The sequence below is a fragment of the Macadamia integrifolia genome, chromosome 3 (assembly GCF_013358625.1).
Source record: "Macadamia integrifolia cultivar HAES 741 chromosome 3, SCU_Mint_v3, whole genome shotgun sequence".
NCBI lineage: Eukaryota > Viridiplantae > Streptophyta > Magnoliopsida > Proteales > Proteaceae > Macadamia > Macadamia integrifolia.
In genome coordinates, this window is record NC_056559.1 from 10,910,484 (window position 1) to 10,930,122 (window position 19,639).

At 39.0% G+C, this 19,639-nt stretch overlaps 4 protein-coding genes across 4 annotated transcripts; 2 read left to right on the top strand and 2 right to left on the bottom strand.

Moving 5' to 3' along the window:
* The first annotated feature begins 780 nt into the window (after positions 1 to 780).
* On the top strand, positions 781 to 6,700 carry LOC122072950. The gene is made up of 12 exons (XM_042637393.1): positions 781 to 1,084; positions 1,260 to 1,402; positions 2,051 to 2,120; positions 2,412 to 2,495; positions 2,817 to 2,933; positions 3,473 to 3,916; positions 4,010 to 4,416; positions 4,584 to 4,683; positions 4,792 to 4,851; positions 4,932 to 5,018; positions 5,214 to 5,342; positions 6,160 to 6,700. Exons 2-12 carry the CDS (start codon positions 1,281 to 1,283, stop codon positions 6,460 to 6,462), a joined length of 1,923 nt encoding a protein of 640 aa, XP_042493327.1. The 5' UTR covers positions 781 to 1,084; positions 1,260 to 1,280; the 3' UTR covers positions 6,463 to 6,700.
* A 1,152-nt stretch (positions 6,701 to 7,852) lies between these two features.
* On the top strand, positions 7,853 to 12,254 carry LOC122074721 (plastid division protein PDV2-like). Its single transcript, XM_042639669.1, has 2 exons — positions 7,853 to 8,201; positions 11,437 to 12,254. Exons 1-2 carry the CDS (start codon positions 7,983 to 7,985, stop codon positions 12,091 to 12,093), a joined length of 876 nt encoding a protein of 291 aa, XP_042495603.1. The 5' UTR covers positions 7,853 to 7,982; the 3' UTR covers positions 12,094 to 12,254.
* A 454-nt stretch (positions 12,255 to 12,708) lies between these two features.
* On the bottom strand, positions 12,709 to 13,558 carry LOC122074722 (STS14 protein). The gene has a single exon (XM_042639670.1). The coding sequence runs from the start codon at positions 13,396 to 13,398 to the stop codon at positions 12,847 to 12,849; it is 552 nt and encodes a 183-aa protein (XP_042495604.1). The 5' UTR covers positions 13,399 to 13,558; the 3' UTR covers positions 12,709 to 12,846.
* Positions 13,559 to 17,283: 3,725 nt separating this feature from the next.
* LOC122074156 lies at positions 17,284 to 17,763 on the bottom strand. The gene has a single exon (XM_042639017.1). It carries the CDS (start codon positions 17,761 to 17,763, stop codon positions 17,284 to 17,286), a length of 480 nt encoding a protein of 159 aa, XP_042494951.1.
* Positions 17,764 to 19,639: the final 1,876 nt, after the last annotated feature.

Below are 19,639 nucleotides of genomic sequence, written 5' to 3' on the forward strand. Positions count from 1 at the left end.
CACCTTACCGCACCCACAATTTTCCTTCTTTTGTATCGAACTTGCTAAAGGTCAAGCTAATAAAACATTTTTTATTCTTTGATTCCGTGACAAACGTTACTAACTTAGACACTGGAGGACAATTCAGGTATCGCCATCTCCTAATTCCTCAAAGAGATTAGCCAAAAGAAACCCACAAAACCCTTTCTCTTATGGAGCAGCATCCTATGTATTCTCCTTTATCCCTCACCTTTCAGCCCTTTTGAGGAATGAGGACCCTTTACTTCTCCTTAATGCTCTTTACTTCTTCACAATACCCCACCTTTGTTTCTCATTAGTGTCAAATCCTCTGCCTTCGTATTAGTATCCTACACATCTGTCAAAGCAAATCTGTGCTTCCCTTCCTATCTCATCTTTCATGGTTACAACTTAAACAGTACAAAGAGTAATGACCCTTCACTGGTAAGGACTGTTTACGTTTCTTGTGGGGTGCCCATTTAGAACTGATTAGAGAGGACTTGGTGCACGACAGGGATGGTCACCAACTCCCACTTGCTTTCCAACGAAAGAAGACTAATAAGAGAAAGAGAATGTAAGGGGATAGAATGTGGGGAATTGGGTTATGGGGTTTTTTTTTTTTAATATATTTTCCTACACTCACGGCCACTATTTCCTTCCTTACATTTGTCTTGACCTTGTAGGATCTTGTAGAGAAAATTGTCCACTTTGGACATTGACATTGGACTCTACTCTGTGACTTTTCTTCAATGGTATTAAAGGTCACAAACTGATGTTCTTCTTTTAATGCGAAAAGCTTACCATTAAAAAAGTTCCCAAGTGAGGAATAGCTGAGACAGAGAGGGAGAGAGAGTAAAGAGCTAGTCAAAAGTTCCTAGTAGTACTTATGAATTCAAGTAAGCCTTTTTTTGTGATGTTTTGTTCAGATCCTGTTCTCACCGAATGATTACCTTCAGGTGGTGAGGGAGTTCTTCTGGGACATGGGTAGCTTCCCTGCAATGGGAGAAATGGGATTTTTAGTCTAATTGGGATTATCTCGGAACCCGTTTCGTTTAGTGGACTGCAGGGCGTTCAACAACCAACCTGGGTTAGTACTCTGTGTGTGTGTGTGTGTGTATGTGTGTGAATGTGGTTTCATTTTGGCTTCCATTAGAAGAGTTGTTTCTGTGAATCTGTAATGCTAATAAATGTTTTCCTTGTTCTGTTTTCTCTCCTTTCTGGACACTTCACTCCATCTCATGAAAAACTTATTGGATTTTCAGCTATTGTGGACGATTTCGACAATGGGGTTTGATTCTCTTGAGGAGAGTTATGGTAGGGAAATGCTTGGAGTTAAGTGGCATGATTCTTCTATGAATCTATCAAAGTTCATGGAAAGAGCTTCACGACACAAGCGTTCGAAGAGGTAGCTTATTCCAGCACAAGTTTTTCATTTCTCTCTTCTTTTCCATCAAGTTGATCGCAACCTGAATCGGATAGGATTTTGAAGTGGGTTTTGGGGAGATTGAAACTTAGAGCTTCAACTTTTAAATGTGGTGTAACCTCACAGGGTAGCCGGACTTCAAGTGCAAGCAGAAGAGTACAGTTTATTCGCAGACCATTTGTCTAGTTCCATTGGATCAAAATTACTCTCGAATTTCGTATACCCAAAAATGAAAGAAGAGACTCTGTAAAGAGAGGGAATCAGGATTTTCTCCTCTAAGAACTGTTGTGTTTCTGGGAATTTAGTTGAGAACCCTCTTTGCTTCTTCTTCTTCTTCTTATTCCTCCTTCAATTCTTATTTTTAGTTAGTAGGATTAGAACGTGAACTACCAAAGAGGAGGGTGTTTGTCATCATCATTGCCTCTGGGTCTTCTAACAGACATGAATCCATCTGGTTTATATTTGTACCATGATACTGAGATAGCACATTGCTTTTGAAGCAATCAGAAATGCCATCTTAATACTCTGTGTAGATTCTATGGAGACTGGGTTCCTCCACCCCCCCCCCCCCCCCCCTTTTTCTTCTTTTTGTAGAATATTTAGATTAATTGTTACTGTTTGCAATGGCAGTTATCCTGAAAAGAGATTCAAGGAAGATGTTATGGTTACTAGCCCTGAAGCAACTCCTCGTCTAAAATTGGTGAGTTTAGGCTCCAGAGCTCACCTCCCCTTTCACTAAACCCTTTTGCGGTTGGAATTCTAGAATGCTGGTGTGAGGGCTCTTTCTTGGATATAGAATACAAAGCCCTTCTTCACCACGTCTTCCATATCCCTAACCTTCTGTTGATGTTTTCTGGTCTTGTTTTTGTTATTTATTTGTTTGTCTATTCAACCAAATATCTAGATAGTTGACCAGAAGGTAACTTCCTTCTGGAGCATCATTTTTCAAGCATTTTCCAAGTTCTTAATTTTAGGTTTTGTTTGGTACAAGGACATGGGACAAGGGAAGGGCCACACTGAATCAAAAGAGAACCAATCTCTTAGGTTGGGAGCACAAAGCACTTTGAAGCAAGAGGTATGGAGCTGAACTTGTATCTTCAGAATATTTAGAATTTACTATATCTAAAATGCTGTGAAAATATTTGGCATTTAATTTTCTGAAGTTTAGGTCGGCTAGGTGTAATTGTTCTCCACTCCTTAAGTTCCTAACAATTAATAGGATGTGTCTTCTAACACCTATAGTAAATCTTTTGTGATTCCAAAATGTGGCAAGTCCAAGTTCAATGGAACGGTTCATGGTCTGTGAGGTCTAGGTTTTGTCGTACCCCACTCCACACCAAAGGAAATAAAATAGAAGTAAAAAGAATTTCTAAACAGGATTTGGCCTCTTACGCAGATTTTGCAGCTTGAGAAACGATTACAAGATCAATTTGTGGTACGGAGTGCACTGGAAAAGGCATTGGGCTATAGGTCTTCCTCATATGATATTTCAAATGAGAACTCAATGCCGAAGGTACTTCTTTCCTGTCCTCTCAATTTCATGGGCAGATAAGAATTTCTTTTGATTGTAGAATAAAATGGATCATGGTTAATTTAGATTTTAGATGCATTTTTGCTATTGTTTTCTAAACTAGTAGTATCATTGCATCTTTCACTACCATCATAAGATGATGTGGAAATGTTGTGTGGATTTTCTAAGATTACTTAATTTGAGAGGGTCCTTTACCAACAATGTCAACATGCTGTTTAAATTTAACAACAACTGCCTAGTGCAGTTGATGAGGTTGTGGTGCGATAAACCCACGCTCACCAGGAGGTCTCGAGTTCGAGTCTCCTGGCTGTACCTTCCCTCTCCCCACTTCTTTAGTGTACCTATTTTAAAAAAAAAAAAAATGCTGTTTAAAGTTACTTATGGAGTCCTAGATGACATGGATTTTGTTTTATTATCATTCTACTTTTCTAAATGAATAATTTCATTGTCATTCTTTTTTACTATATATTAACTCAATTTATCTTGCTTCAACCAACTCACATGACCACCTTTAAATTCAGCCTGCCAAGGAACTCATCAGGGAAATTTCACTGTTAGAGTTGGAAGTTGTGTATTTGGAACAATATCTTCTTTCACTGTACCGTAAAGCTTTTGACCAGCAAATTTCTGCCTTATCTCCATCTACCATGGAGGATAGAATAAAATCACCTTCATTCGCACAAAATGATATGTTCGTGAAAGTTTCTGGAGGTGATATATCCTCAGAGACAGAAAATTCAGCTATTCATTTGGCTCGTCCACCATTACACCGAGACTCCATTGGCAAGCCTCAGAAAGATTTAAGTGACATCGGGAGTGCTGAAAAGCTGTTTGATTCTGGCATTCACCGCAGCCATTCTTCTTTATCTAAACGTTCAGCTTGTATGACAAGGACTTCCCCACCAATGGATGCTCTAGATAGAGCTTTACGAGCATGCCATTCTCAACCCTTGTCTCTGATGGAGGTAATTTGGTATCTGTTAAATTTTTAGATGGCCTGTAGGATTCAACAATTTATAGGCCTCTTCTGATTGTGACTTTTGATGGTTTATCTACAGCATGCGCAGGATACCACTTCAAACGTAATCAGTTTGGCAGAACATCTTGGTACACGTATAGCTGACCATATTCCTGAGACACCTAACAAGCTTTCTGAGGATATGATCAAGTGCATGTCAGCTATATATTGCAAGCTTGCAGAACCCCCTCTGATGCATAATGGCCTTTCATCTTCTCCTTTCTCATCCTTGTCATCAGTGAGTGCTTTTTCTCCACAGGATCAGTATGATTTGTGGAGCCCTCGGTGCAGGAAAGATTCTTCATTTGATACACGGTTAGATAATCCTTTCCATGTGGAAGGGTTGACAGAGTTCAGTGGACCTTACAGCTCAATGGTAGAGATATCATGGATTTGTAGGGACAATCAGAAACTGAATGACATTGATGACATGCTACAAAATTTTAGGTGAGCAATTTGGGCAATTCTTCAAGCCTGTACAAGCTTCTCTGTTTCCAAATTTCAGATTCCTTCATTTAGTAAGGACAATGTTTTATAGGGCATCATGAACATCACTTGCAGTTATTGGTTTATTGCACTTCTTACGTGTTTGACTTATGAATTATTTCTTGCAGGTCTCTTGTTTGTCGATTGGAAGAAGTTGATCCTAGAAAGATGATGAATGATGAGAAGCTTCCTTTCTGGGTCAATGTACATAATGCATTGGTGATGCATGTAATGGCTGCTGATTGCTTTGTTAATTTAAAAATTTTATCATGGTGCTGACAGCCTTATAAAATTCTGTTGGTGCCATAAATGGTAATCTTTTTTTCTTATCTGCAGGCATTTTTAGCTTATGGGATTCCACAAAATAATATGAAAAGAGTGTCTTTACTCCTTAAGGTGAGCAGGGCCGCAATGATCTATTTTTGAGAAGACAATGCTGCGTGGTTTCTGTTTTCATATGTTTGTGTATTATCCAGGCTGCATACAATGTGGGAGGTCACACCATCAGTGTAGACACGATACAGAGTTCTATTCTGGGATGCCGTTCGCCTCGTCCGGGACAGGTGAATTTCCTTGTAAATGTTCTAAATCTGATTTGATCATTTACCATAAAATTTTGGTATCAACATATTCCTTTAATTATTTCCTCCCTTCTTAGTTTGCCTGTTTTGCACCCTTTTTCTTCATTGTTTTCAGTTTTTCTGTGCTATATTATGATTTGGATTTCAACCTTAAGGCTGATTCTTTTCCCCTTTTAGTGGTTTCGGTTGTTTTTTCCTACAAAGACGAAATTCAAGGCTGGAGATGATCGGCAGGCATATGCAATTGAACAACCTGAACCACTTTTACATTTTGCTCTTTGTTCAGGAAGCCACTCTGATCCTGCGGTACACCACTATCCTATACTATCTGTTATTCAAGCTCAACTCTTTTAGCATGAACAGTATTCTTGTTCCTGATGTTATTGCAGGCATACTCTATTTTGTTTTTGAACTGCTGCTTGAAACAAAATTGGATTTTTAATTAACAACCTAACAACTTTGCCTTTTTAAGTGGCAAATCTTCCAGAGAAACAAATTTACAAACTGAGCTTTTGCGTATGGTATATGATACCCTCATTTCCTTACTAGGCAACTTACATGATGATGAAAACCAGAATAATTTGTCATTCTATTTTGTCTACCTTATCCAACATCTTTGTTTTATTAATCTGGCCGACATTTAGCATTGTTGGGAAATCTTCATGAACCACGTTTCAGTGAGATTGTCGATCTTTCAATTTTGTAATCTAGAACTAGCCATATGATTTGTGCCCCAGATTTTCCAATAAAATTAGGTAAATATAATTTCAGGCATGGAGCATTTAATTAATTTTCTTTTCCCTGGGATGGTTTGACCAATTAACTCTTGAACATTACCATACTAATCTCAATTCTGGAAACTGAACACAACCACAAATATTTACTGAACTCTTGAGTGGTCTGAGGTATCCAGGAACATGGCTAAGTCAGAAGCATTTTTTTGTCTCAACTATGAAATCCAGTTTTTCATAATTCAATGATGGGGAAAAAAAATATTGTTTTGAGTCTGCTTCTGTCAGAGTGCAAGATAGAAATGCAGAGGCCAATGTCTTCCTACAGTTTTGCAACCATTGTGCTTCCCCAGAACTTTCTGTTGACCGTAGTTATCTTTTGAGTTCTCCAGGTACGTGTATACACACCCAAGAGAGTGTTCCATGAACTTGAAGCTGCAAAAGAAGAGTACATTCGGGCCACCTATGGGGTACGCAAGGAGCAGAAGATCCTTTTACCAAAGGTTGTAGAGTCTTTTGCAAAGGATGCAGGATTGTGTCCTACTGGTGTGGTGGAGATGATCCAACAGTGTATGCCTGAAAGTCTGAGAAAGACCATGCATAGGAGACAGAATAGCAAAACCCGCAAGAGCATTGAATGGGTACCTCACAACTTTGCGTTCCGGTACCTGATATCCAAAGAACTTGGGAAATGACTGAATGCATAAAAAATGCCTAATGATCTCCATGTCAAGGAAAATATAAAGATCATAAAGCTCAAGAGTGTTGGTTTTCTGGAAAGTCAGGTCTTGATTCCCCTCCCCACTTTATCCATTTTGTACAAATGAAAGAGAAAATGAAGCAAGATATTGTAGGATAGAATGGCTGCCTCATTTTGTATATTGTAATCCATATTATTCAGTATTATGCAATGAGTTTTGTAATTCTGCAGAATTAATGATCTCAAGCTCTTAGTTGTGCATTGGCTTCAGAAGTAAGTTTAATGGACTTCTTGTATGTAATATGTTAACACTAACTAGTAGGTACATTATAAATAAATAATAAATAAAAAAACCCACTTAGGTTATTAGCAAATAGAAATCCACTAATCTGCTGCATTAGTTGCCTTTTTAAGAGTATTAGTAGGTGTAAGAAATTAAGACTGGAAAATACCCATTATGATGATATTTACCTGTTCTCCAGCATCAGAAGACCCACTAAACAGTATGGTTGAAAATCTCTCTCCTTGTTCCTTGAACAAAATCAATGAATATTTTAAGCTAAGGACCGAGTTTTCATCCATCCACAGTGAAATGAGATTTTTTTTCATCCACCACTTTTAGTGGTTGGATTGGATGGAACTCTTGGAACAATGCCGGGTCTTTTAGATCTTCTGAACAATAAGGAGGGAATAATAATGAGATCACATTGTTGGGATTCTCTTAAAATCCATATTGGACCAATCAATGGAGATACTTCCCTTGTTGTCCCTCTTTAAATCCAATATAAGGAAGAAAAAATCCATTAAATATAAATAAACAGATATGCTATGGAGCCACTCTTGAAATCACAAAATATTTCATTTTTGCCCTCTTGTGCAGTGAATGTGCTTCAATCCCACACCCACTTTCGCTATTGCATTGAGTTGAGGCAGCTTAGGATGAAATTTGGGCCCAATAGCCTGAACCCATCAACTTTTTCTGGGCTTGGATTGGGATTCCATCTCATGGGCCAGGTTGGGTTTGAAAAATTCCGTCAGGGGCTGGGTTAGGATTAATTGAGGCGTCAGTTCAGCCTAGCCTAGCCTAGCCCAGCCCGAGCTGTGATAAACTTGGTGGACTCTCCCATCCTTAAGACTAAAGTCCACTCCACTTGCATATTCTGGCGGGCTTGGTTGGATTGAGCCCAAACAAGCAGTGCTAGGGTTGAGATACCCAATCAGAGATCAGGCCGGGCTAGTCTAGGGATGGACATAACTGATCTCGAACTGGGCTTATTACTGTATCCAAACACTGTCCTCACGATAGCGACGTGCGATTCACTCCGCCAAAACGTCATATGTAGTTTGTACACGTAGCATGAGAGAGAAGAATCAGTGACTCGCTCCCATTGCCACGGATCTAGACGGTTTCATAAGATCCGAGTCCGTCACTCTTCCTCCTGGCCACGGATTTGGACGGTTTCAACGGATCCCGAGTGCTCCCTGAAGAACTGAAACCGAAGAGAGTAAGGAACGATGGAGGGAGAACAGATAGGCGTAGTTCTCTCTCGAGCTTCTGAGCTTCGGTTGAAGATCAACAATTGTATCGATAAAGCAAGGACCCGCGACATTGACGGTGAAGTTGAAGATGATCATTCCGCCGAAGAAGACGGAGAAGCTGAAGATGACGACGGTAGCCTTTCCAGCATTCGCGATGCTCTCGAATCTCTCGAGGAGCAGCTTGTTTCCTTGCAGGTCATTTTACCTCTTTTGTCCTCGAGCCTTTTACTTCTGTACCTTTTGCCATTTTTTTCAGGGTTAGATTACACTTCATGATTTACATTTTGGCTTCTGAGGTCGTTCTGTGAGAACTAAGGATTTTTCTCGATTTAAATTAGAATTTTTGGTAGAACCCTAAATCCTAATTCCATCCCCACATGCTCGAGGCTAGGTGAGCTTATTCGGGTTAAGTTTGACTTCACTGCCACTTTGGCCTTTTTTTTTTTTTTTAATAATATTTTCTTCCTCAATTTACTCTTTGTTTCCTCATGTGTAGCTCTGATTTTAGAGCATGAAATTGTCTCAAGAGTTTCCTTGCTTGAGAATTGGCATTTGTATATATTGTGCAAGCCTGCTGTCTGATGCTGTCACTTAGATAGGAATAGGATCCTTCCTCAATTTGGAAGGTATGGGGAAGGCCAGTTCTGCCGATGGTGGATGTGTTTGTGTAGATTCTTGTTCTAATAATGTTGAGTGTTGAAAGTTGATAGTGTAAAGAAGAGAGGCTTCCACTTGGCTAATTAGTGTTTTGGTAAGAAATTTTATTTCTCCCCTCATTTGGGCATGACCTGAAATATATGATTATATTCATTAGATTTCGAGGTTTGGGACGTTGTCTCTGCATTGTTGATATTAGGCTAAGCAGTCCATTTTTGCACAACCCGATATGAGCTTCAGGCTTTCCAAATCTCTTTGAGGAGGAATGTGTTATGGTTGTGATGAGACTTGAAAATTGTTGTCTCCTGGGTGAATGTTGGCTTGACAAGTTTAATATATATTGTTCTCCGTTTGCATCCATGAGAATGAAAAAGGGGAAACTTTTCCTTTTAGTTGGCCTGTGACTAAACTGGAAGCAATATAATCTTTAGGATGTCACAGAATGAAGTAAATTCCCTTTGTTGCTTACAAATGCATAGAGGGAAACTATTGTGCTGAATTTATATTTAAGACTTCAGGAGAGGATGGTTTCAGAAACCTCAAAAATTGTTTTAAAAAATGTGGGAAACCTCATTAGAGCTCATATTGAACTGGATAGGCATCCTACTTTGTGTCTCATGTGGTTTTTTGGAGTAGGTCAAGCCTGATTTTAGGACTCAAGATTTGTAGAATCATGGGATCATAGGTTTATAGATTAGGGAAAAAGAACCAGTCTGGTGCAGGAAACGCCCAGACCGTGCAGGGTACGAAAAGGCCATGCTGACCCCCTGACCGCACTTCCCATTGGCCCGCTGGACACCAGACCGGCAGGGTTCTCTCGTCCTATAGATTGATATTATGGAGCAGATCAAAGCTGATTTTAGGACTTTTAGAGATTTGTAGAATCATGGGTTTATAGATTAGTATCAAATCGGTTTGATCATCTTATCTGGATCAGTATCGGGAGGCTTGACCCAATCTATTGTTGGCAATGGATTGGCTGAGCCACTTAGATTATTGGGTTTTTCCTTATGGATCTGTTGACTGTTCAGATTGTCTCCAGACGGTCCAGATCAATTTCTCCTGGAATGGATCAGAACTACAAAACTGATCTTAAATCCTCAGTCAAAATAGGAGAGAGAGATCCACTAATTTGGGGAAAAGGAAAAAGAGGTGTAAGGACCATTTAGATGGTTTTGAGAGAAGATTAAGGTCTAAGGAAGATTTTGAAAGAGCAGGTGATGGGAAAGAATACGAAGGTTGTAATAGACCTGATCTCCATGGAATCCATCCAGGGGTATTGAGGTATGCAGCATGAGTAATAGCAGGAAGTTGATTGTGTGAGGATCATATGACCTGGCTATGGTAGAAAGCCCTTTCAAATGAACTGACATCGGTACAGTTCTTCCAGACCAACATTTTCTGTGTGAGAATTACTTGGAAGTTGATGCTATTCTCAATTGTGTTTCTCTCTCTCTCCCCGATCATATGACAAGTTTCTTGTCCTTAGGGCTTGCAGCATCTAATAATAGCTGCTTGTTTTCTGGGCAATTATAATGGACACCTTATTATAATGGGCCCTGATCAATTAATGCAGTTCTCGATGAGTTTACTAAAGGAGCTTAGAGAATATATAGTTACATTGGCCCTTATCCACAACTCACCGGTGATTGCAAGAATTATCAGACACTTATCTCATGATCCTTTCCAATGTATAAATTATGCTAGTGTTCCCATGATATCTGTTGGTGATTTCTTGACTTTCCTTCTACTTGTACTTATATAAAATTTCTTTCTTCATAAAAAAATAAATGAAATAGCATAAAATGTGTATCTGGTCCATTGGTTGATGAGCTTATTCCTTATGTTTTCCTATCCTGTCTAGGTTTTTATTTTTTATTTTTTTGGATATCAATTTCTAGATCATATTTTTTATGTCAATCAGCAGAGGTTGAGAATTAATCGTACCAAATGTGGGGTTCCTGGGTAAAGCATGGGGTGGAAATGTGGGATGGGCTTGTACATCCAGGTGTTCCTAGATCGAAGAAGTGTCAATATTCGAAATTTCGGTCAACATGACTGAAATTTCGCTAATATTTTTGGTTCCGACAAAGGTCAAAATGAAACCACGTGCGATACATGGGTCTTACCTAATTTCGGTCTAAATTTCGCAGTTTCAGTGAAATCTAGTTCTTTACTTGTCACTTCTGAGTTTGAAAAGAGTACCAAGTACTTTGTCACTCAGCTTCACTTAGCCAATGTGATCACTGTTTTGTCAAATATTTTTTTGGTGACAGACTTTAGATCGAATCATCAGATGGCTGTGGAGCTGTTGAAAGGACAATGTTTGTACTCTGATCTTTTCATCGATTCTGAATTTTGTAATTGGTGCTTGTTTTAAATCTAACTCTTATTATTAATATTATTTCTTTCTTCTAGCATTTCCAGTCTAAATCTTGTGAAGGATGGAATTCTTAATGAGAAAACTTCTGAAGTTTCTAGGGGCTTGCATCAGAGCCTCTACATCTACTTGGAAATATTCACTTTATTTTTGGAATTCAAACTTCTACGGATTATTCTAATTAAACCTTCCTCTCATACTATTCATAAATTTATTTATTTATTTATTTTTTTAATTGCACTCGAGTAGTACCTGGAAATTCCTGCATCTGTTTGCCCTTGGTGCTTTCTTTAAGTGATTTAAGTAATGTGAAGAAGTAACTTAAAAAAAAGGACAAGGATTCTTTAATTACTGCTGACTGCCCCTGATAGTTTCTCTTTTTTTTGTGTCAAGGCTTTGCAACAACAACAACGATACGAAAGGGAAGCAACTCTATCAGAGATTGATCACAGTCGTGAGGTTTTACTAAAGAAGCTCAAGGAGTACAAAGGGGAGGACCTAGAAGTGATTCATGGGGTCACTGCCTTTGCTAGTGAGGCAGTTGAGCAGAATGATGATCTCCTTCTTCCTCCCTATCCAAGCGGACCTCCAGATTCCTTGGTCTTCAATAATGTTTATTCTTCACCCTTCCCTTCTGCAAGGAAGTTTACTCGAAATGGGGTCATTACTGGTGAGCCCATCCCTGAGGCCAGGAAAGGCATGGATGAATTAGGTGGAAATCAAACTCAAAAACCTCCGAGAAGCTCACCAACAGGGTTGAAACTTGTCCTTGATGTGGCTGCTAAAACTGTCCTTACCATTGTTGGGGTGATCTCTGTTCTGAACTTGGCTGGTTTTGAACCCAGGCTTACAAGAAGGAGCATTCAATTAAGGATTCTGGATCTGCTTCCGAGGGCAGCAACAGAGGACAAAAGAGAGGAGATTCAGTGCCCACCTGGGAAAGTTCTGGTTATAGAAGATGGGGAACCTCGTTGCCTTGTGAAAGAGAGGATTGAAATTCCATTCGAGCCTGTTATCATGAATCCAAATGTAAATTATGGTTGTGGATAAGAAGGCAAATCTGTTTCATCCCCTCTTGTGAATATTAGGAGAAAGTGGTGTTTGTTTTTTGTTAACAGAAATTAATGTTTTGCCTATCAATAATCATGTGTTCGTTAAAGAGTAACTGTGAATGTAATTTCAAATTTGAAATTGAAGGAGTTTTTCACCTATTTCAGTTTGAAATTAATGATCTTAGAACATCCGATTAATTGAAATAGAAATCAGACTTGGGAGCTGCATGATCTTAGTATCGGGTCAGCACCCAGTGGGGAGAGGAGTTGCCTTTTCCACATGGGATCCTACCGATCAAAGGAATCAAAACATTTAGTGCACCATTGACACAGTCTAGATTTCGATCTTAGCTATGCAACGGGCTCATCACTCATCAGAGACCGTATGGTATATACTATACCCCACTGTGGCACCTAACTACATTTATTACTCCTCGAAGGAACAATTTATGGCTTCTACATGCATGTCGCGAGGGTTCACTCTGTTAGAAACCATATAGAGGAAGCAGTTCCAGTGAAGTGGTCACTGAAGATGAAGGGCGCATGGGTGGGAGAAGCTTATGATGATGAACTGGTAGGCTTAGCTACTACCAAAGAAAGAAATGAAACCCTCTTCGAAGCAAATTAGTTGCTTTCAATTACTGTCTACCTCGATCTACAAATCCAAACTAACTGAGCTTAATCTAGCGAGTTAACAGTCACAAATGTGAAGAACAAAAGATTACGAAGAAGAAGAAAGAAGAAAATCATCTTAATATGGGCTTTGTCCAATCACATTCCCAGGAGGGGAATAGAAACAAATAGTGAGGGTGACATGGCCCCCTTCTTCACACACAGCTTGTGCACATCCAACCTTTAAAGACTTCCTCCAAACCACCTGCTTATACACACCACACCTGTGATGCGGCGCGCACGAGTTGTTAGTATAGTTATAATAGTCTTTCTCCTTCACCCAAGCCTGAACCGCCGCACGTGGTGTCACAACGAACCCACTCGCCCACAGCTGGTTCGCTCCATACTTTCCCCTGTGACTCAACACCGCAAATCCACAACCTTTCTTGTTCCTTTGGTACCTCACTAGCCTACTCGTCAGTGTCGCAAGGCTTGGGCTCCACTGCAGTGGTGGAACTCCAACCGCCGCCCTTGCTTGGTTGTGCTCCTCCAGGAACTCTTCACTCGCATTCAGCTTGTAATGAGGCACAGTACCAGAGCCAGTGCTGGGCATGGCTATAACCTTCATTAATGCGGTTATAGCGAGCAAGAAAAGAAGAGAGAGTGGGCAAGATTGCATCTTTAAGGCCATTACAGACCTCAAAACTTTGAAGCTCTGTAATCTTCTAGAATTGAAATTGTTTAATTTACAGAGGATCAGATGATGAATGATGCATATTTATAGGGGTGAATTGACCTGGAAACTAAACTATATCAGGATCTTACAGTTGGGTTCTTCAAGAAAGTGAGTGATTGGATCTTATTAGTCGGTGGGTTGATGACTCCATTAATAATTCTCGGATGAAGATCTGATAGAGAAGAGCGGGTCCAGAAGTGAGAGGGTCACGTGTCTCTGTTGACTTTTTTTTGAGTTGTTGACTTTAATTGTTTTGGATGTTACAGACAAAAGAATGTGACCGCACGTGAGTTTGTATTAACTTCCAATGGCCATTAATGAGAGGCCTTCGCTGTTTGGGTTTCTGACATATAGTTGACCACTAATTGGAGATATTTGTCAACCAGTCTGGAATACTGTGTATCAGTGTGGGGTGTGGGGTGTGGGGTGTGGGGTGTGGTGATTGGGGTGGGGGGTTTTTGGAACCAGAGTTCGGACATGGGATTGGCTTCCATTAATTCTAATTCAAACTAGGTTGCAATTGATTAGAAGCACCTCAAATCCTAGAAAATAAAATCGAAAACAAGAAAGTGAAAATTTTGACAGATCTTTGATTTGTTTTTGTTTTGTTTTGTTTTTGTTTTTTTATTGAAGATCAACTACAAGAAATGAGACTCATTGATTTTGTACTATTTTCAGTATCATTTTATTGAGAAAATAGTAGAAAAAAATGATAAGAAAAAAAATAAAAATCTAATGGTAAAAAATAAAGATTTAAGTTCATTCATGGATGATTCTAAAATGGCTTTTGAGAATCAATATTAATTGGAATTGGGGTCGGCTGGTTCTACCTTATTTACATCCATGAATGAGGGTCTTTAGAAATTCCTTTTAGGAGAAATGAACACTCTTTGGTTGTAAGGTCTCTGAACCCAAACATAGAGGGTGATGAAATCATAAAAAGATGCACACACCCCACTAAAACTCAAAAAATCCACTTCCTCTTGATGCCCATGTGTATTCCTTCATTGGCCGCCATAGTGGTGCAATCATCGCGCAACCAGGGAGCATTCTTTCCCTTCTTTTTATCAATTCCATGGTTAATCCCACTAAAGAAATCAAATAACAATATTGGATCTAATTCTAGAGCTTGCACAACTGCTCTCCCTGAGCCATCTCTTCAATGGATTTAGCTCAAGCTTTACTGAATGTAGATTACATTGCATTGTTTGCTATGGGACTAGAAATGGACACAAAGAAAAGAAGACAGCAAATTTTTTTTTTCGAGCTCTCTTATAAAAATGATAATAAGGTGTTAAATTGTATATACTTACTCTACCTTATCCAAATTAAATGGGATCGGTTACATGGATCATATTCAAGGTATAAGAGACGAAAGCACAATAAGAAACAATTTCTGGGAACACATGGATGATCGAGGGATAATGTTTGTATAATTATAAATAATTTTGTATACGATTATTTATAATGAACTTATATTTATAGATTTAAAAACAAAAGAACATTACAGTCCTATCCAAGTGTGGCCACTTATAATTACATAGGTTGGAGTTCTGTTTTTAGGAATATATCTATCCACAGTTATCTTGTTACTTCATCTAACTAGTTCATATAATCCCAGGCAAGCCCAGTTGCCACTTGTCAGGCCCCAGCCCAGATGAGTATTTTCAACCTGAATTTCAGTCTAGGCTGGCTCTGGCCCTCCCAAAGCATCCAAATATGGTGTGCTGGAGCCTGTTCAGCTAGACAAATTGGGACCCTACCCAAGAGCAATCCATTCTCTCCAAGAATCCAGTGACTTTCCCAAGATTGGACGAAAATGGGCTGTGTGGTTTACCACTGGCCCATAAAAGATCTTTAGTTGCCATTATGGCATGCTTAGTACTTGTCCCACCTAAAATTTCACCTAGAAATACTAGCCCACCTTAGCCCTAAATATGGGCCTGGCCCACGTTGTACTGTCAATGGGTAGCATTAAAATTTTATTCAATTTTTAAAGCATTGTATTTAAAAAAAAAATGAAAAAAAAATTAAAAAAATAAAAAATAAAAATAAAAAACGATGATATGAATAACATATTCCTAAAATTTGAGCCCTAAAGAGATCATCTAAAATATATATGAGTCTTTGCCCAAACAATATATATTTGAGTCGTCAAAGAACCATCAAGCAAATGCACCATAAAGGAAATTTCACTCATTTATTTGTTATAACTTAAAGTTGCTTTAGTACCAATGCCTCAACATGACAATTAAGTATTTAGGATTATCAATCATAATATGACCCCAAGTCAGGTAGGCCGGATTTTAACCTAATCCATCTAAACTCAAGCATGACAATTGTCTTCATACTTGTTTTCAACTTTCTATTAAGTTTTGAGTTGAAACTCATATGGTCATATCAGTTGAGTCTGTTGGGATGTTATCAAGAATCTCCTCACCACTAGTGATGTGACTTTTGTCTCATAAACTCCCCTCATATTGCTTGGGTCAAAACTATGTAACAACATCTTCTGTAGAGAGTGTAGTGATACAGTGAGCATCGGGCGGCCGAGAGGACCTCAGGGAGTGTGTCCGAATGCTCTCAGCCATCCGATGTTCACTGCATCATTGCACTCCAAAACTACCTCTCCCCTCGGCCATTTAACAACACAATGATGCCAATGATGACCTTGAGTGAAGCTAAACTCAGTTATCTTGCAATACACCAAAATTCAAATGGGCTATGGGCAATATCAAACATAGACTTTGTCAAATCAATGCACCTTTGTTTGGTGGCTCGCAGCATCACCATAAATTTTTTTTTAGAGAAAAATAAAAAAAGAAAAGGTAAAGGCTCTATTATTCAGTTCCCTTTTCACCTTTTGGTAGAGAAGACTTTTTCTATTGTTGATGACCTGTTATAGGAATCAAAGGTAGTGGATCCACAGATATAAACAGTAGAACACTTACATTTTGCATTGTACATAGTCGCTTGTTCTAACATCTAAGTTTTCAATTACTATTTCAAAGTCCAAAGTCCAAACACACATTCCCCACATGAGTCAAGATCCTCAGCGGTGAGACAATAAGGTGTAATGGGCATCCCACGGCAGCGGTGAGGCGATGAGGTATAGTGAACATCCAACGGCTAGAGTGTATGATCACACCCTCCCAATCGTTGGATGCTCACTAAACCTCATATATTGCAGACAATACAGCCTCCCCCTCCCTCACCCCTCCCCCAGTCCTCACCCATCAACACCCCTCCCCCTTTTTTTAATTTTTTTTGAAAATGAAGAAGAGATTCCCCCCCCCCCCCCCTTTATTTTTTTTAATTTTTTTTGAAAATGAAGAAGAGATTGAGACTTTTGTACTAACGGATTAACCATTTAAGTGTGCCAAGACTTTTTGGATTGGACAGAATCACATTTTTGCAACAAAGTCCATCCATGGCTGTTGGCTGGTGTTTGGTGACCGCATACTTCCACTTCTAGTCTCATGTGTCCTGTCCAGTTATTAACTACACCAGATTATTTCTGTAACTTTTTCAACCTTGACCTTTCCCTTTTGGGTCTTCAATTCTTTGCAGAACTGTATAAGCATTTGAAAAAAATCTGAAACCTCTGATCAGACGAGAACATCCCCAGAACCCAAAACGAGAAAAAAAAGGTAAATCTTCAATTCAAAGACATTGAATTGATACTACACGAAGAAAAAGAAAATATAAATTTGATCTGACGGAGTCCACAAACATAGATATACACACATAACAGAAGCTAACCCATTAAAGGTAAGTCCTTTTGCTCTAAATTAAAGAATAATAAGTCAATTGATAAGACCCTTTCCCTGTTCCTGTAAATTACAAGGATAAGGTTCGACCTGAAATCCTATTCCGGCGATGTCGATTAATGTCGGAATCCGCCGAGCTGTTTCGACCTTTTCGAGACCTGGCCGGAAAACTCAAAGCACGTCTACCGTAAAATTGAGATGATGATTCCTGCATTTGTAAATCTTGTTTACGAAGAGCGGTGGCAGCTCTAATGGCAAGAACACACAAATCGGTGAGGGAAGCAGGTATGTGTTGCTTTGTGACTGGTAATAGGAAATAAATTTGCCCAAATTGAAGCTCTTCATCATCTGGCAATGAAGGAATACAGGAATCGACGAAGATGGATTCGGCGTTGCAGAGGAAACAATTGGGATTCTTAGAGATCAGATCCTCGACTTTCGTTGGTTCCTTGAACTGTTCTAGCTTTCCATCCACATGGATTACCATGGCTTCCGATTCATGATTCCATTCTCCTCTCCCTTTTGCAGGAGTGGATACACAAATACCCATTGCCACGTATTCACCAATACAGATCGACAGAGAAGGAGAAAGAGCCAAAGAGGAAGAGACACAGTCAGAGAGAGAGAGAGAGAGAAGGTTTTGGGGATTAACTTGTGGGAGTGGTTGGTTCAAGGGGTTTCTTAACCCATATTTAGATATATAAATCAAGCACGTTCCCTCCCCTGGATAGACCTGAAAGGAACCAGGGTGAGAGAAAGTGAAGAGTCAAGATCTAAGAAGTTAACCCTATGGGCTCTTTTTCCTTTTTGGTCATAACCAAGAAAAAACTGATCTCACAATCAAGGCTGAATGGGTGACCAGAACTTGGGTCCCTTACAAGAGGTCACATAGAAGACCATGTTGACTGTTGACCCTGCTCACCGACCATGGGTCGGATCCCAAATCTACCCATGATGACCCAAGTCCAGTGTTCGGAGCAACTCATGCAAGCAACCTTAGGTAGTGATTTAGTTCATGGCATTGATATCTATATCGGTAGTGGCATACAGATATTTATATTGATATTGATTGGTCATATTAGATCATTTTGTCCCTCCCAAACTGGGTTGGGAGTTGGGACAACCCTAGCCCAAACTTAAGATGTCCAACTTTAAGATATATGTTTGCATTGGTAAGAAACGGAAAGAAAATAATAAAGTAATGATAAGATTATCTCTTTCTCATCAAGGTGTTTGTATCATTTCACATATGGGAGGACAGAGAGAGAGATTGCACGCCACTGCCACAAGAATTATTTCCTTTTTATTTTTTCTTGCCAACCAAATATACCCTAAATGTCCATCCTCTACCTCGTTTCCAAAACACAATAGGGTTAGTGTTATCTCAACTAAATGAGATTGACTATATGAATCCTATTTCACCGATCGATTTTATTAAAAACCATTTATAAAAGTAGTTGTTTCTTAATTGCAATGCAATTTTATTTATTTATTTATTTTTTTTTTTTTGGGGTAGGAAATGGATAAATATTATGTAATAAATGTGTAAATGGTCACAGATTTAAGGTGTGGATATTTCAAAGGATTAAGTTTTTCTTCAGATAAATTTCCTCACTATGGAGATGAAGAGATTTAATTACTTTGATTAGCATGGAGAAGGGTATTTTCGACTCTATAAAATACATGAGGAGAATCTCTTTTCATAGTGAGTGAACAGAAATTGAGTCCCATTTGAAATGTTCTTACTTTGTTGTTTGTATCGACTAATGGGATAAAAAATCTGGCTTGCAGATGTAGGCCTAACCTAAATCAATGGATCAATTGAAGTCTGAGACTGGCTCAAGCATTGACCAATTAATAATTGGGTGGTCTCGATGCAAGATAGTGGCTTGAAGGTCATCCGACCAGGACCAGGACCAGGACTCACCGAATATTGTGACAAGCCAATAAACCAACCAATTAGTTAGCCCAATTAACCTGTTAAATCATATCTAGTTCAAGTGTAGCCCATTTAAAGATTTTTCATGGCCTATTTAAAGATTATATATAGACCAACCAATTAGTTGGCCCGTTCAAAACCCAGTTGTAGTCCAATTATCTTAGTTATGTTGAGCCCGATTATGGACAAAAAACTGACTGAGTCAAAGAAACATGTCCATACATATCCTAACCTACGATGCCCAATTACCTAAACAAGCAAAAACGATATAGAAACTTAAACTGATGGAGAATAAAACCGAACGGTAAAATGGTGGAGAATAAAACCGAATGGTTGACCCCTATTACTTCAACTAATGAGGAAGGAGTTAGACTACTTTATCACTATTAATGTTATTTAATATTCTTTTCCATCAAACTTGCCACCGTTGAACCATGTTGGTTTTTATTTTGAAGTCAAATATTTGGATAGACTTGGGACCTACTTG

What these genes read in the sequence shown, in the direction of transcription:
- LOC122072950 (XM_042637393.1), top strand. Translation starts at nt 1,281, where the DNA reads ATGGGGTTTGATTCTCTTGAGGAGAGTTATGGTAGGGAAATGCTTGGA. An exon ending in AAAGCACTTTGAAGCAAGAG is followed by an intron (nt 2,496 to 2,816) that starts GTATGGAGCTGA and finishes CCTCTTACGCAG; the next exon opens with ATTTTGCAGCTTGAGAAACG. An exon ending in GAGTGTCTTTACTCCTTAAG is followed by an intron (nt 4,852 to 4,931) that starts GTGAGCAGGGCC and finishes TGTATTATCCAG; the next exon opens with GCTGCATACAATGTGGGAGG.
- LOC122074721 (XM_042639669.1), top strand. Translation starts at nt 7,983, where the DNA reads ATGGAGGGAGAACAGATAGGCGTAGTTCTCTCTCGAGCTTCTGAGCTT. An exon ending in AGCAGCTTGTTTCCTTGCAG is followed by an intron (nt 8,202 to 11,436) that starts GTCATTTTACCT and finishes TTTTGTGTCAAG; the next exon opens with GCTTTGCAACAACAACAACG.
- LOC122074722 (XM_042639670.1), bottom strand. Translation starts at nt 13,398, where the DNA reads ATGGCCTTAAAGATGCAATCTTGCCCACTCTCTCTTCTTTTCTTGCTC.
- LOC122074156 (XM_042639017.1), bottom strand. Translation starts at nt 17,763, where the DNA reads ATGGGTATTTGTGTATCCACTCCTGCAAAAGGGAGAGGAGAATGGAAT.